The sequence below is a fragment of the Zootoca vivipara genome, chromosome Z (genome assembly GCF_963506605.1).
Source record: "Zootoca vivipara chromosome Z, rZooViv1.1, whole genome shotgun sequence".
NCBI lineage: Eukaryota > Metazoa > Chordata > Lepidosauria > Squamata > Lacertidae > Zootoca > Zootoca vivipara.
In genome coordinates this window covers 28,837,388-28,854,996 of record NC_083294.1, presented here as the reverse complement: position 1 = coordinate 28,854,996, position 17,609 = coordinate 28,837,388, and the positions used below count along the sequence as shown (strand labels likewise).

The window sequence follows — 17,609 nt, the reverse complement described above, 5'->3', positions numbered from 1 at the left end:
CCAATGACAAACTTAATTGGTCTCTAAGGTGCTACTGGAAAGAATTTTTTTTATTTTGTTTCACCTACAGCAGACCAACACTCAGACCAACCTACCTGTAATCATCTCTTTATACTTTATACTTTTTCTATTGACTTAAGTGGATATAATGTGCAATAGAAGCTAAACGTTAAGTAATTACATATCTTATTTTATATAAGCTTTTTGTTTAAATTACTATTTTTTGACTACCTAATGTGAGTTCTTATACTTTTTAAGTTTTTTCAAAGTTTTTTTTTTTTTTTTTTAAAAATAGATATGTGTTTGAGGAAAGATTAATATAAGTTTTGATGTTTTGTTAAGAAAACCTGCCATAAAGTCTATGATAAAGTCTATGACATAATTTAGATTTTAAGTAGCAAATTGTAAGGTTGATTATGATCTCTCACAATAAATGTGACAATCCAGGAATCTGGTGGCTCTAAGATAAATCATTTTTAAAAAAAGCAAAGCAAAATTCCATCCAAGCAAACTGACACTGAGCAGCATAGTTTTAGTTTACATTAATTTAGTTTACATTAACCGAAGAGAAGTTCAGTTTTCACGCTTTTTTCGTCATCTGCGAACTGATGTTGATTTCTATAGGTAAGTACTGTATGCAAAAAAGTTTCCGCCAGACGTTGCTAGACAACAACTCCCATCATCCCTGCCCATTGACCATCCCGGCTGGGGCGGATGGGATTTGGAGGCCAGAATATCTGGCGCCACATTAATTCATGACATTTGATGGGGGGGAGGGTTACTGTTTTTTTGTTCCGTTACCATAGTATGGTGTTGTTTTTATACTGTGAAGCTCCCTGTGCTCTTCAGATGAAGGGCTGCATTTACATTTACAGTAATAAATAATTGTTCCCGCCTCTCTCCCTCCCTTCTTTACCTGGGAGAGAGGTTTTTTTTGACCAGGTAAAACAGTTATTCGTCAGGCCTAGGCGGACGACTACATCACCCACAATGCACCGCCACCCCGCCAACAACCTCCGCTCCTTAGCGTCCGGTGCCATAAGCTACCTTGCAGCTTCACTTCCGCCAGGAGCTGACACTCTAGCGGGGCGGACATCGGCGGCTTTCCCCCTCCCAAAATGGCGGATAACTTGCCCTCGGAGTTTGATGTGGTGGTCATAGGAACGGGTAAGGGCGGGGTGGGTAGGGTTGCGCGCGTGTGTATGTAACGTGGGAATCAGACGTGGCTGGCGGGTGGCCGGTCTCCTCTAGGAAGTGAGATGCTGGAGTATGGAGGAGAGATGGGCTTGGGGGCAGCAGGAGGCGCACAGGGGGAGACCCCGACCCCATTTTACCTGCCCTCCGTTTCCCCCTGCCTTTTCCCTACCTCACGCCCCTTTCCCAATGTCGTACAGTGCAGCCTATTCAAAAGTAAGGGCTACTAGTGGAGGCTCGCTCCAAGGTAAGTGGGTTTAGGATTGCAACCCCATCCTCCTAAAAACCACAGTAACCTATTATAAGAAATGCCTGTTCACAGGTTTTTAGGGTTGGAAGGAACCCTGAGGGTCATCCAGTCCAACCCCCTACAGCACAGGAATCTTAAATACTGTACTGTAAAGCCTCCATGACCATCCAACCTTTGCTTGAAAACCTTCAATGAAGGAGAGTCCACCACCTTCTGAGGGGTCCGTTCCACTGCTCATGTAATCAGCTTTGGTAGATTCAGCGAAAGGCCCTTTCAGTTCATTAAATATAGGGTTTCTCAAATGCTTCAACTTTCCTGTCTGTTTGATGTCATTATTGTTACTTATCCAATTAATGCCCCACCCTTCATCCCAAAGTAACAATCGGATAGGAGTATGTGAGAATAAACCCTGGTTTGTTTTTTGCTTGCGTTCAGCGTTCAGGTGACATGGCAAGCCATAGTATTGGCTTGTTTGTGAAATTATAAAATTTGTTTAATGAATAAATTTATTAAATACCGCCCTTCATTCGCAGATCTCAGGGCAGTTCACAACATAAAAATGCAGTTGTAGAGCCGCACAGGGAGTCACTCTCACAATTAAACCATAGTTTGTGACAAACTGTGGTTTACAGTGGTACCTCGGGTTGCGGACCCGATCCGTTCCGGGGTGCTGCTTGCACCCCGAAAAGTCCACACCCCGAGCAGCGCTTATGTGCAAAAGCCTGATAGAGTGCATCTGCGCATGTGCGAAGCACACAGAATGCTTCTGCGCATGCACACGCGGCGAAACAATTCCGGGTCCGCCACGTTTGTAACCTGGAAAAACACAACCCACAGCGCACCCAACATGAGGTATGACTGTACTTTGTTGTTAAGGCCAGGTCATAGAATCATGGCATTGGAAGGGACCTTGGAGGTCTAACCCCTGCTTGATGCAGGCATTGCAGTGCATGATTTAACTGCAGCATCTCTTACAGATGGCCAGCCAGCCTCTGCTTAAACACCTCCAACAAAAGACAGCCATTGCTTGAGGCAGACCTCCTCACTGTCAAACAGCTCTTACTTGGTATAGTTCCTATGTTTAATACAGTATAATTATTATTAGTAAAAATAATAATTTGCACACCACCTTATGAGTTGTGCAATGAAGTCCTTGTGTTCACTTTCACAAGGTAATTATTGTTTTTGAAGTTTGGTTGTGGTGGTTGTGTGTGTTTCTAAATAGGGTTTTAAAAAACCTTTTCATGATGCAATAAGGTAAAAGAAACCAATCTAAATAAAAACCTAAATGGAGAAAAGAAAATGCAGAGTCTTCCCTCAAAAGCAACGCTGTCTTCCCTCAAAAGCAACGCTTAACCTTTGTCTCACACAGAAGGTGGTGTAGCCTCCCAGCTCTCACTTGGAGCTTTTTCTTCTTCTCCCAGTCTCTCACCCTGGGAGTTCTTTGCTTCCCTGCCTCTCACCCAGGGTACCTCCACCAACCATCTGGGTTTTTGTGGTTGTCTTTACAAAGAGGAAACTGAAGCTGAAAACAAGCTACTTGCTTCCATGTACCCACACATTCTACAGACAAGCAAGGTTTTGAGCTAGTGTTGCCAACCTCCCTTTTTGCAGGGCATCCAAGTATTGTTATGAGCAAAAGCAGGTGAAGCTTTTTCCTAGCCTGCAGATGAAGTGATGGAAATGTCTTCACCAGCTAGAATTCTGGTTGTTGTGCCATTGCATAGAAGTCAAGCCAGAAGTAAAATTGGCAATCCCAGTAGTACATGAGACTCTTAATCTCAGGTTTGTAGATCTGAGCCCCATATTGGGCAAAAAGATTTGCATTGCAGGGGGTTGGACTAGATTGCCCTCTTGATGTCTTCCAACTCAACAATTTTGTTTCTATGAATCACAGTTAACTCTGACCATGGCCAGAGGTTGTGTATGAAGGATGTAGCTTCACCTTGTGTTCACATCTCCCCTGGTCCCCTCCCCCATATGTTTTTTCTTCTGTATCACAGCTGCTTGTGCATCAGACCCTAACAATATCCTTCCCCTCACCCTGGCTTCTTATCCATTTAAGAGTATCTGTTGGATCTTGAGAGAATGCATTGTCCCTTATGTACCTGGTAGGCCACTGCAGTCTTCAGGAGAGCTTCTCCTTCAAGTTTCAAAGATATTGGAAACCCACTCCACAGTAACATGGAGCAGGGCTTTCACTGTGGTTGCCCTGTTCTGTGGCACAACATTCCTGTTGAGATATGACAGGTGTCCCCCATCTGCACTTTCTGGAAACAATTGAAGACATTTTTGCTCTGACAAGCTTTCTCAGCTGGATGAATAGATCTCTGCTATAGGTGTCCACTTTGTATTGTTTTTTAAATTTCATCTTCTGTTATTTTTGGTGCTGTTTTTATTACCGTATATTCCGGCATATAAGACGACCCCCAACTTTTCCAGTTAAAATATAGAGTTTGGGATATACTCACCATATAAGAAATATGACCTGGCGTATAAGACGACCCCCCAACTTTTGAGAAGATTTTCCTGGGTTAAAAAAGTAGTCTTATACGCAGGAATATATATTTTTGTGCCTCACAATGGGGCATAATGTGGAAGATGATTAATGAGTAGCAACAACAATATTCAGTCCATGAAAGCTAATGCCATAGTGAATTGAATTGTGTGTGTGTGTGTGTGTGTGTGTGTGTGTGTTTGGAGACATTCTGTTAATACTTGTGCTCTGTGTATATCAAATAACTGCTGTATGCTGAATGTATTTAAAATAATGTTCCACAGCAGACTTTTCCTCACTTTCCAAATAGTCCTGTGTGGTTGGTAGGTAGGTTGGTCATAATGCTTCCCATTTTATGAATTTGGGCCTGAAGTTGGGAGATAAATGACACAGAAGAGGCCTTGCAGGCCGTCTAGTCCAGCTCCCTGCTCGGTACAGGAAATCCAGAAGCTAGACCGCTGTTATTTGGGGATGCTCTAGCTTTCCCCAAATATTTCTGTAGGGGAGAGCCCACCATTCGCCTAGGTCAGCAGTGGAGAACTTAGCCTAGGGAAGTGAATGCAGCCTTCCAAATGTTCCTCTATGACCAAGGATGATGGGTCAAGGATGATGGGAGTTGTAGTCCAACAACATTTGGAGGGCCACAAGTTCCTCATCTCTGGGACAGAATGTTGGCAGTAGACCAGCGTTTTATCAGGTGCTTCAGCCACACTGTTTGTATCCAGTTAAGTTCTACTTGGAGTGAACCCATTGAAATTAATGGACCAAAGTTAGTCCTGTTCATAAATTTCAGTGCGTCTGCTCTGAGTATGATGAATATTAAATATAACACCAAGTCGTTTAGGACTTTATTTACTAATAGAATCACAATTGAGCTTTGCCTCCTACCCAGTCCTCGGCTCCTGGCAGAAAGTAAACAGTGCCAATGAGAAGCCCCCATCCAGCACCTCCAAGCCTTTCTCTCTGACCCTCAGAACTCTCCCCAGGGCATGCCTCCTCTACCTATGGAGAGATGTACATGTAGAAGGCTCTGACTTTTGTGTAGTTGGGATGTAGCCCATAGTGTAAAGATAAGCGATATGTTGCCCCACCCACCACTGACATGTGGCCCCCAAAAGGTTGCCTGCTAGGAAATGTGGCCCTCCTCTGTACCTTGGTGGTATATTGGTACCACCAAAGTTCTTGTTACTCCAGTTTAAATAAGGATGCTTGTATTAGTACAGACTTGTGAATAAGCTGCCAGAAGTAACTAGCCTGTGAAATACAGTGGTACCTTGGTTTAAGAACAGCTTAGTTTATGAACTACTTGGATTAAGAACTCTGCAAACCCGGAAGTAGGTGTTTCGGTTTGTGAACTTTGCCTTGGAATAAGAACATGTTCTGGTTCCTGTTGAGTGTGTTCCATTTGTAAATTGAGTCCCCCAGTGCTATGGGAAAGCACGCCTTGGTTTAAGAATGCTTTGGTTTAAGAACAGACTTCCAGAACATTTTAAGGTATTAAACCAAGCGTTAGACAAATTTAATTCGTTCCATGGGTCAATTCGTATAACAAAAAATTCGTCTAGCGAATCCCATAGGAATGCATTGGGGGAAAAAATTTTTTTACCCATAGGAACACATTACTTGAATTTCAATGCATTCCTATGGGAAACCGTGATTCGCTAGATGAATTTTTTGTAAAACGAATTTGTAAAATCTCTCCGTTAAGTGAAAAATTCATCTTACAGGGCATTCGTTTAGCAAGGCACCACTGTATCTATACGCTAGTTTGCTGGGGACTGGCAGAGGATGATTGGAGAATTCTGCCCCTTGACTGCCCTCTGTGTTTCTTGCTTGTTGCAGAGGAGGGAGGTAGTGCTCTACCCCTTCCCTCCCAGCCCTTTCACTCTTATACACTGTATATGGAATTTCATACAGTTGCCTTCACACAGTTCCTTGTCGCCTGTGGCTTAAATACAAGGTAATATTGTGATCAGTGGGCTGATTAGCTCCAGCTGCATGCTTCTGAAAGTGTTTGTGTTTTTCACTATTGAATGCTACTGTCAGATATTGTAGCTCAGGAATAGGGAACTTTTTTCAGCCTGAGAGCCACATTTCCTTTCAGGAGCTGTGTGCCGGGGGGGGGGGTAGGCAGACCCAGAGGCAAAAATGGGCAAAACAATGAATGCGAATTTCCCTATGTACAGAAGGTTAGTTTCTACAAATTCACATATTCCCCCTCTGATCCAAGGATGTATTGTAGCCAGGCAGAAAATTTCAAGGAGAGTGCAAGCCAGGGCTCGTGAAGGTTGTGGCTTAGTGTGTGTGTGGCCTGGGGCAGCACTGGGACCTTAGACTTGAGGCTCCCCATTCCTGTTCTAGCTCACAACACTTTTGGAACATAAATAGATAATTTCTAAGCGCAGCCTTTTAAGTAGAGTTTGATGGGACTCAAGTTTGGATTCCGAGAGTGCAAAACTTTTAAACTCTAGGCCTGTAGGTTGAAAATGCAAGACTTGTCTTCATTCTGTATTTTCCCTGTTTGGTTTTAACGTTGTTTGTTTCTTGTGGTATTAATAAATCACACAACCCCCTCTTGAAATTTAGGGTAGTATTCACCGTACCATATAGTGAATCATGAGGTAATATGTGGAAAGGGTGAGAGAATGGCAGCATGTGTAATGTTGTGTGTTGTTGTGTTACTGCTGAAATTTAAGTAGTGTAAGAGGAACACTTGTGTCCTGGTTCTCACTGAATGAAGAACTTGAACTCAGATTGTAGATATGAATGTTGTATATAAATCCTAATTGCTGAAATTGGTACATAGTAAAAAAAAAAAGGCAAGAGTTAGAAGACATAGCAGGTTCCATGCAAAGCCAGTTAAGCTAAGATGTTGATCCAATAAGTGACATGCCCCCTGCAATTCCATTATATAGGAACTAGCTGGCCCGGCCACCTGTTGCTGTGCCTCATCCCTATGACTCCCCCCACTCTGTCCCAACCCATGAGCTATTCTGCCCCCTACTCCCCCCCACCCCCGGTTCATCCCTGTGACTGTCCCCACCCTGTCGTGACCCATGAGCCATCGCTCTCCCTCCCCTGGCACAGCCCTGTGAGTGGTCCCTGCACCCCCTCCTCCCCACCCCTCGGCTCATCCCTGTGACTCCCCCCCTTGCCCGCCCCCCCAATGCATCCCTGTGATTCCCCCAGTGCCGGTGTTGGCGTATCCTGGCCTATATGTCAGGTATTTGGCGTTGGGGGGGAGGCAACGGCGGGGTGGGGGTGGTTTTTGGCGTGATGTCGGCGTGGCACACTCTGTCTGTGACGGTTGGACGCGGGGGGGGGGCTAGGGGCAGGATCCCGGCGTTGGGCTTTGTGGAGGAATGGCCTTTGTGGCAGTTATAGAATGTTGGCTGCTGACGTCATGCTCTTGCCTTGGCCTTGGAGACACAGCTACTGGCTTCTATTTCCCAGCATGCACTTTGGTCTGAGTTGTGAGTTCCATAACACAGGGTTTTAGGGGTTTTACCTGGCCCAGGTGTGACATCTGTCTACGCGAACAGGCTTCTCCATGACCCAGATGACAGAAGAGGCATTAGCAACGCTTCTGGAGCAGATGGGGCAGAAGTCTCCTCTTGGGAAAGTAAGTTGGGGGCAGGGCCTGGTAGTTTTGGAGGTAAAGGCAGATTTGGAGATGCAGCTGGCCTTGAAGCCGCTGACAAGGTGAGCACGAAGCACTGAGGTGGATGACAGGGAGACAGAATGGGATCCCTCCCCAGAGGGATGCCTTCCACTGCATCCCCTGCATCCCTCCCCAGAGCCCTCCTCCCTTGATGACTCCTTAATATTCTGGGACTATGATATGACCAGTTCTGTTCCTCTGGGCCCATCCCCAGTTGTCCATGGTTACTTCTACCCTTCATCCTGATCTGATTCCTCTCCACCATGTCTCCTCGGGAACCACAGCTTGAAATGAGGACAAGAGTCCTAGCATTACAACCAGTAAAACTAAACCACACATCTGTTAAGTTATCAGATAAAAGAGATTCCCTTCTGAAAGGAGTTTGGGTTCTCTTTCTTTGTGCCTGAGTCAATCTATTCCCCCCTCTTTTTCTCTCTCTGAAAAAGAAGTTATTCTTTTTTTTTTATAAAAAAAGAGTCACTGTAAATTTCCTGGTTCCATGCATCCCCCCCCCTCTTTTCTTTTTCTAGTCTTCACTAGTTATAAATAACACATGAAATGACTTTCAAGGTAGAAAGCAGGGATCCATTTTGAAATATTCTATAAAATAAAGAGTGATTTATGGCTCCATATGATTTTGGCTGAAAGCATTTGGGCTTTGCCCAGTCATCAAAGTCCTGTCAGGGGAATCTATTATTTATTGTTCGATATGCCGGGAGTGGTGGTAGTACTTTATTTTATGTTTATCTTATGTAAGTATAGTGTTAAGAAAAATCAATTCCAGATACTAATACAGTTTTAAAAATCTATTGTGGCAAACTAACCAAAAGATGAGGTACAAAGTGAAACATTGGGGGCGCCGGTTTTAGCTCCCTGCAAAACACACACTCTCTTTCACACACACACTCTCTCTGTCACTGAAAATCACTGAAAGCCTTAAATGTTTTGATAACTACTGAATATTTGGGGGCATGATCTTCCTCAGTTTCATCATAATGCATTTCCTGCTGCAATGTTTTCATAGTTCAAATTTTTGTAAGCAATTGGGCTTCATTTCACGCAAGCAAATATTTAAGCATCTGGCACAGGGTGGGGGGTAGGGAACTCTCAAAACTAGATGGTGTGAATTTGTTTTTCATATTGTCATACAGCTATTTTATTTAATGCCATACAGATTTGTGAGCTTCTGAACTTATTGGCTTAAGTTATAGCTCTGCTTGCTTGTGATGCAAGGTTAGCAAAAACTCTGTGGAGATGGTTGGCAGGGGTGAGGAAATCTGTGGCGCTTCATTTGTTGCTGGAATACAACTCCCATCAGCCCCAGTCACTGGCCATCCTGACTGGGGCTGATGGGAGTCCAGCAACATCTGGAGAGCCACAACTTCCCCAACCCTGAGCTAGAATTGAGACACTTTAATCGTGGAGGCCTGAAAAAGATTTGCCACTTTGTTGTAGGGCTCACCAGGAAGATTTTATTTTTAAAAAAGTGTTGAGGAAGCTGTGGCCCTCCAGATGTTGCTAGGTTCCAGCTCCCTTCAAGCCCCAGCCAGCAGCACCAATGATCAGGGGTGATATGAGTTACATCCCAACAACATCTGGAGGGCCACATGTTTGCCAACCCTGTGTTACAGAATAATGGAAATGTCTCTGTGGCGCAGTGGTTTAGTGTGCCTGGCTGTTAACGAGAAGGTTGGTGGTTTGAGCCCCCCCAGGGATGACTGTGGGCAGGAATTTCTAAGGAAAAAGGTGCAATCCCAGGTGCTCTGTTGAATTTTGAGCCCCATGTTGGGCAAAAGATTCCTGCATTGTAGGGGGTTGGACTAGATGACCATAGTGACCCCTGCCAACTCTACTGAACTAGGATTCTGCTGAACTAAATCATTAGAGCAGCAAAGGAGCCAGTTCTCTAAAGTTAGCAGGAATATCTCACTTGCAGAGCCACAGTCAATGTTTTCTTTTGGGGGGGAAGGGGGTTCCATTGTGTAAACCAGTTTTCTGTTTGACATACTACCCGTCTGCAGGACCCCTTTCTCAATCTACGTTTTGTGGTATGGGAGATGCTGCAGCTTAATGCCTTTTTGGGCTGTGAAAATAACATCTGATGCCCTGGGGCAGCCCTGGTGTGCACTGAACCTGGCACAGGGGCACCCCATTACATCTCTGTGGGTCAGGAAGAGTTTTTAGTGCAGTGGCCCCCACATTGCTACGGTGACAAAACAAGGAGTACGGTACTATTTAGACAAACTCAAATTTAGTTGGAAGGTTGCCCCATCCCAAATTGGAAAAGGGTAATTTTGCCTCCATTTCCTTTACAGTCGTATCCAGCATTCATTTCCTAGATTATAAACTGCTAACATTTTATTAATACTACTTTTAAATCTGACAGCAAAAAGCCTGTAAAATAGCTCATGGGGATTTCTGGATGAAATGTAGCAAATGCAAGGTGGTTGTTACTTGATTACAGATGGTGATTTTGAAATCTTGGTATGCATTGCTTTAAGATTTAAAGGCATTTGAAAAGCTTGTGTAGCCAAACAAGCATAAACTACAGGCGTTGTCTGTTGCAATGCGCCATTCCTAGATACCGGCAATGTGTCAACGAAAGTAGCTGGAAGCTTCGCCCAAATAGTGTTTCTTCAATGGAAATCAATATGCTAATTGGCTCATAGAACTGGGGACACTTGTGTAAGTTTGAAACACTGCTATAGGAAAAAAGAATCTTGGCCTGTGGTGTGAAACTCCCAATGCCTTCGGAATTGTCTACTAGACAAAATAAACTTTCATCTATTCCTAGCATAGCAATCCTTTTTCTCCTCCCCACCCTGGGGTAAAACCCAAGTGTTAAAATGGTGTTCCATCACAACAAAACAGCCATTGATGTTGGGAACTTGCATTGAACCTTTATAACTCCCCCCCCCCTTTTGCCAGCTGAGATTAAATCTTCCACTATCTGTCAAAAAGGTAGGCCTTAAAAATGACTAAAAAGTTGCTGAAAGTCTGAATTTCTACCTTAAGGGCACCTGAAGATATGAAATAGATTAGAATGCTTCCTGGTTTCATACCGATTTCTGATCTTGTTATGGAGTCATTTTGCTGAACTTGCGTAAAGCTCATCTACAGGCTTCGGCTTGGTCTTCTTTATGGTCTTACGTGATAGACAGCTTTGGTGTCGCTTTCCATTACAGTGCAGAAGCAAAGGCAACCCTGTTATGTGCACATAGAACAAGGGCGAGCAACCTTGCGCCCTGGGGCCAAATGCAGCCCTCTGGACTGCTTTATATGGCCCTTGGGACTCAACCTAGGCCATGCCTTCCCCAGGCTTTTGCCTGGCTGGAATGTGTGCCTAAAGTTGGGGGAGAACAGGTAAACAAGGGTGGAAAAGAGAACTTTAAAATATTAGACCCTCCCCATTAAAAGCTCCATGATTCCTTCCTCTGAATGTAGGGAGGATGTGCCAGAAGGGGCAGCTCTCAGCTGGTCTGGTATAACAGTGGTGCCCATGTCTCCCTCCTTTACAGGTTTGCCTGAATCTATCATAGCAGCCGCATGTTCAAGAAGTGGCCAGCGGGTTCTCCATGTGGATTCGTAAGTCTTCTAACTAATTGTCATCTTTTGTTACATGTTGTCTTCTTGGCATAACAGATTGTGGTTTCACCTTGTATTAACTGTTGTATGATACCTTTAGGGACATTTATTTTTGTTGTGATCACTAAACAACATGATATTATCTGAGACACATTCCCCTGGAATGAGTGTAAGTACCCCCCTTTTCTGCAGTCTACACTGGAGCTTTTGGGTGAGATTCCATCACTCCTTTCAGTATCTCCTTGGTTGTATGGGACCTTGTGTTGAATGATGGATAAGAAATACTTTAAATAAATATGTAGGAAAACATGGACTCTCATATGTCAGTTGTTCACCTCTTCCAGGAGTGAGGACGTTTGCGGGAGAGTGTGTGAGAGCCTGCAAATCTCTCCTTAGCCATGGTATTAGCCCGTGAGGGAGGAAATAACAATTGAACATCACCCTTCTCTGAATTGGGACTGGCAGAGGATTGGTAGGAATGCTCAGACATAGGCAGCACCAAACACTATTTTACATGTTCTTGAATACACTTAAAATAGACTTCTGATTTCAAAACTGCATGTATTTCCAGTGAATAAATCTATTTATATACCGTTATTCCTAAAGAATATTAGAGTGGTTTACAACAATTGTACATATAAAGCCATACAGTAAAAACACTATAAAAGGTTACCACCAAAAATCGGCTAACTATTGTGGAAATTTGTTGTTGTTTAGTCGTTTAGTCGTGTCCGACTCTTCGTGACCCCATGGACCATAGCACGCCAGGCACTCCTGTCTTGCACTGCCTCCCGCAGTTTGGTCAAACTCATGTTCGTAGCTTCGAGAACACTGTCCAACCATCTTGTCCTCTGACGTCCCCTTCTCCTAGTGCCCTCAATCTTTCCCAACATCAGGGTCTTTTCCAAGGATTCTTCTCTTCTCATGAGGTGGCCAAAGTATTGGAGCCTCAGCTTCACGATCTGTCCTTCCAGGGAGCACTCAGGGCTGATTTCCTTAAGAATGGATAGGTTTGATCTTCTTGCAGTCCATGGGACTCTCAAGAGTCTCCTCCAGCACCACAATTCAAAAGCATCAATTCTTCGGCGATCAGCCTTCTTTATGGTCCAGCTCTCACTTCCATACATCACTACTGGGAAAACCATAGCTTTAACTATACGGACCTTTGTCGGCAAGGTGATGTCTCTGCTTTTTAAGATGCTGTCTAGGTTTGTCATTGCTTTTCTCCCAAGAAGCAGGCGTCTTTTAATTTCGTGACTGCTGTCACCATCTGCAGTGATCAAGGAGCCCAAGAAAGTAAAATCTCTCACTGCCTCCATTTCTTCCCCTTCTATTTGCCAGGAGGTGATGGGACCAGTGGCCATGATCTTGGTTTTTTTGATGTTGAGCTTCAGACCATATTTTGCGCTCTCCTCTTTCACCCTCATTAAAAGGTTCTTTAATTCCTCCTCGCTTTCTGCCATCAAGGTTGTGTCATCTGCATATCTGAGGTTGTTGATATTTCTTCCGGCAATCTTAATTCCGGCTAGGGATTCATCTAGTCCAGCCTTTCGCATGATGAATTCTGCATATAAGTTAAATAAGAAGGGAGACAATATACAACCTTGTCGTACTCCTTTCCCAATTTTGAACCACTCAGTTGTTCCATATCCAGTTCTAACTGTAGCTTCTTGTCCCATAAGCCTGATGGAATAGAGAGGTTTTCAGCAGGTGTTAAAAGGTGACACAGAAGGTGCCTGTTGAATCCCTGTTGGAAAAATATTTCATAGTACTGGGCCAATAACACTACAGGTTCATTTTATTATTGTCCATCGAGCCTCAACAACTCAGTGAACAACCAACAATTCTCCTGCAGATTATTTCAGTGATTGAGCTGGGATAACGGTTAAATCCAGTCAAAGGCAACTATGGGGTTGCAGCGGTCATCTCGCTTTTCAGGCCGCCGAGGCAGTTGGCGTTTATCCACAAACAGCTTTTTGGGTCATGTGGCCAGCAGGACTAAAACGCTATTGGTGCACGGAGGACCATGATGAGTACCAGAGTGCACGGAAACACTTTCCCACTGCAGTTGTACCTTTTTATCTACTTGCACTGGTGTGCTTTCAAACTGTTGGGTTGGCTATGTATATTTTTAAACGAAATAAAGTCTTTTTTAATAAAAAACAAACAAACTGCTAGGTTGGCAGGAGCTGGAACAGAGCAATGAGAGCTCACTCCATCGCATGGATTCGAACTGCCAACCTTCTGATCAGCAAGTCCAAGAGGCTCAGTGGTTTGAACCACAGCGCCACCCGTATCCGTTGATTGAGCTGGGATATAGGGGTTCAGGCATAACTTGTTCAGGGCTTTGTAAATTGATACTGTACAAGGAACTTAAAGCTGGCTGAGTAATAGATGGGCAGCCAGCGCAGATGCTTTAACAATAGTGTCATATGGGACTTCCAGTCTACTGGCAGTGCTGTCCGGCGGGGTTCGCCTCGAGCTCCGAGGCAACCCGGCTCCGCGAGGGGGGGGAGAGCCGCGAAAGCGACACGCTACCCGAAAGAGCCCCATATTGTGTTTTATGGGGACGAAGAGCTCAGCAGCGCCCTAATTCTGACTCCTCTACTCTCCGGTAAGCTCGGTCAAGAGCCCCGGTTAGAGTGGGCTGGTAGTCGTGGGGGCCATTTTGAGCATCATTGTCACCCTCGCAGTAGCGAAGCTTCGTGCCGGCGGCGGAGAGCGGTGGATTCTTCCATAGCAAAAGAAATTAAAATTCGGAAACCGTGAGTAAAAGAACTCTAAAAGTCTAAGATTAGACAGAATTGGCCACGGAAGAGGTTTAAAAAGGGAGTCGGCCTCTTCTAATTGAGAGACTGTGATACAGTAACCTGATCCCTTGCCGGGAAGGTGAAAGGAAGTATCTAATTTATTAACAATTGGACTTAAAAGAAACCCCCCCCCCCCGGAAGCCAGATCTAGGTCCCTGGAGGGATCAGCGATTGGACTCTGTGATTGGAACTGCTAAAAAGAAGAAGGGGGGTGTGATTGAAAGAAATTAAAAGGAGAAGATACCCAGATTGTACCCAGTACAATGTTTTGGAATAAGCCTCACACTATTTCCTGTTGTGCAATTTGCTGTTTTCCCATGGGACTGGAATAGAAAAGATGGCTCTAGACCCAACATCCGCAAAAGACCAGCTTTGGCAAAAGATTCTTTTAGAACTTTTTGACATTAGAAAGGAACTGAATTCATATACTAAGCAGCTGCGTGAAAATAATAAACAACAAAGAGAAGCGAATGGAGAAAGCTGCACGGAAAATAGAACTGGAAATGAAGCTGTAAAATTGGATGCTGAGGACAAAGAGGAATCACCAACATTGGACATTTCCATGGTGTATGAAGAAGCTGTACAATTTGAAGAGGAGGAGGAAGAAGAATGGCAGAATGCTCCACAAGTGGGAGATGTGGAACAGAAAAAGGATTTGACGCAAGAACACCTCAAGGACGAACCAGGGTGGGCTTTTGCCCTCCTAGTGAGAGAAGGAGGACAGGGCACGCTCTGGGAAGTTAGAAAGGAAGGTACAGGTGGATGTGGGAGGAAACAGCAGAAGTGGGGTAAAAATGTCCTGTGGAAGTTATGGGAAAGGGTGGGAGTGGGTTAAAAGAATATATATGTTGATTAGGATGGATGAAATGGAAGGCCCAATACTGGTATGACAAATGGATTTCGCTGAAAACTCTTGGAGAATCTAGATCTGGGGGAAGGGGGGGGAGATATATTATTATGTTTGAAACAATATTATGATATAAGAGCTAATATTAGAATGATGAATCGTTGTAAGTAAAAACTATAGGCAGAAGGGAAAATTTTAATAGAATGAAGAAAGGGAAAATAGAAATATTTGGTTTGAAATATTAGATTAAAGGTGATATAAATAGAATTGGGAATTATAGTTGAATATAGAAATAAAGGATTGAGAGAGCAATGTTTAAGATGTGTTAAATAACAATGAATACTGTCTAAATAATATTGTAGCAGGGACCCAAGGTGGGGGGTGTCGAGGGAGTCCAAAGTGTTATGATCAAGATATAAGTTAGAATTTTTGTATTTTGTATTTTTTGTGTTTTGTTTTTTCTTTTTGTGTTTTGTGTTTTCTTTTTGTGTTCTGTATTTTTGTATGTTTTTTGTGTTTGAAAATCTTCAATAAATACATTTTTAAAAAAACAATATTGTCATATGTTGTTTGCCAGATGCCCCAATCAGCAATCCATATGCTACATTCTGCTCCAGCTGGAGCTTTCAAACCAGGCCCAAGGGCAGCGCCATGTAAAATTCATTGCAGCAATCAAACTTTGAGGTTACCACCGCATGAACTAAAATGATCAGGCTAGTGAACCAGGCTAAGTTGGTAAAATGCACTCATACCCACAGAGGATACTTCTGCTTCTAATGACAAAGATGTATCCAGGAGTACCCCGCAAGCTACACTCTTGCTCCTTCAGAGGGAGTGCAACCCTATCTAGAACAAGTGGGTTTCCAATCTCCCAGTAAATGAGAAATGGACTTGGAAAAATGTATTAAGAATTGTCAGCTGTCTAAAGCACTGTCTTAACAATTTGAGTAAGTAAAACATATCTAATAATTCTCATTTTTTGTTGAAATGCAGCATACAATGGGATGTTTTCCCCTCCCGTTACAGTAGCTATGTGTTTTGAGTCCTTCCAGATCGAATTGCATAAAACACATTTCCCACTTTCATTTATCCTGGCTGGACAGCTGCCTGTTGCTTCTAAGAGTGTTTGCAAGACAGGGATAGGCCTCCATCAATAAATAAAACTAAAATTTGGAGAAATAAAAGATGAAAACTACCACTTGGGTTTGCTCCTCAAAATTTAAATCCATAAATCCTAAACAATATTCTTGGGTGTTATGGCATACAAGAAGGAGGAATGGAATATTGGTCCCACTTGTAAATCTGATCCTCGCTATGCTGTGTAAACTTTAAATCTCTCTTTTCTGATAGGAGTTGGATAGAAAGCATAATAGGAGGGGGGCAGCGAGAAACTGTGAGTCAAATGAAACTTTTGAAGTACTTTGTGTGCCAGTGCCGCCTGGATTCATTACCCTGGGTGGATCTTATTACTTTTAATCTCCCGCCACTGTTTTGCGTTTATCATAATATACCGCTTATGTGATGATGGTAGATGGTCTGAAGTGGACCATTATAAACCACTGAGTAGCACCTCTGTTGATTTATAAACACTGTCCAAGCATCCCCCATCAAGAACAGCTAATCTTATTCAAAATAGTCACTTCCATTGCAGCCTGGCCATAAATTCCGGTAGTCATGTTTTAAAACCAAAGTTAGCTTCTGCCAAATTGTAATTGAAGGGGGCTCTATTTCTGGGTGCTAGCTATCCGTCTCAATAAAATGTTTTTGGGGAAAAAAAATGTGGTTCTTTTTCAGAGAGCTACATTTACTGTAGATATTAATGAGCTGTTGACGTGTGAAATTTCAAGGATAGATGCTAAGTGATTTAGAAAAGTAATTTGCAATTCGGAACGTGAGACTTGGCATTGACTTTAAATTTGAAGTTGTGAAAGTTGAGAATTGAATGCAGTTGTGAAAGCGATTTGTTTATGCATGAAGATCTTTCTTCCTAGTGACCTCCCTCCTCCCCTCCCCTTCCCCCAAATGTTCTTGTTTTAGGGGACTTTGCTCTTGTTCGTAAATTCTGGATGCATTGGTGGAATAACCAAAGCAAAGGGAAGGCAGCATATTTCTTCAGGTTGTCTATTTCGTGTCTGACAGTAAAATTTGGTTTATGAGTCTAATCATTTTGTCACAGTACAAAGAAATAAGCTGTTGAACTAGGGATGTAAAACCTCCAGAAATTTTGAAGCTGAGGGTGGGGGATTTCTTCCTAGTTCTTTTTGTGGGGGCACTGGAGATTTTGGGGAAAATATAAACATATGCAACACTTTTTTTCTTATCAAACTTAATCTTATTACTGCTTTGACAACATAAAATGGTTTCTTTATACCTTAGTTGGCATATAAAATTGTCCTGTTCGGCATATTTATGAAATTTATATAGCAGTGTGCAAAATATTGCATGCTTAGTTTGGTGGAGCTTACTAAGTGCACAAAGGTTTGTAACCACAAAGTAAAAATTGCTTTGGCTCCAACCCTTTATACACTTATCTAAATCTAACTGGAAAACTGGGGGCAGGTGGGAATAGATAGATCCTCCCCACCCCCCTGCACTACTCTCTAGTCAGCTTACTTCTTTCATTCATAGAATCATAGAATTCTAGAGTTGGAAGGGACCCTGAGGATCTTCTAGTCCAAATTCCCTGCAATGCAGGAATAGGCAGCTTTCTCACTTTGCTTTTTTAATCAGTCAAACCAGTTGGCATAAAAGTAAGTTTGGGTATT

At 43.3% G+C, this 17,609-nt stretch overlaps 1 protein-coding gene across 3 annotated transcripts in view; it reads left to right on the top strand.

Moving 5' to 3' along the window:
• Nucleotides 1-1,076: 1,076 nt before the first annotated feature.
• CHM (CHM Rab escort protein) overlaps nucleotides 1,077-17,609 on the top strand; it is a 69,721-nt gene continuing 53,188 nt past the window's right edge. For 2 of the 3 annotated variants that reach the window (XM_060270452.1, XM_035113846.2), the window contains exons 1-2: nucleotides 1,077-1,167; nucleotides 11,121-11,187. In XM_060270452.1, the coding sequence (XP_060126435.1) occupies nucleotides 1,119-1,167; nucleotides 11,121-11,187 (116 nt within the window). In that variant the 5' untranslated portion in view covers nucleotides 1,077-1,118. The other variant, XM_060270451.1, reaches the window with a different exon arrangement.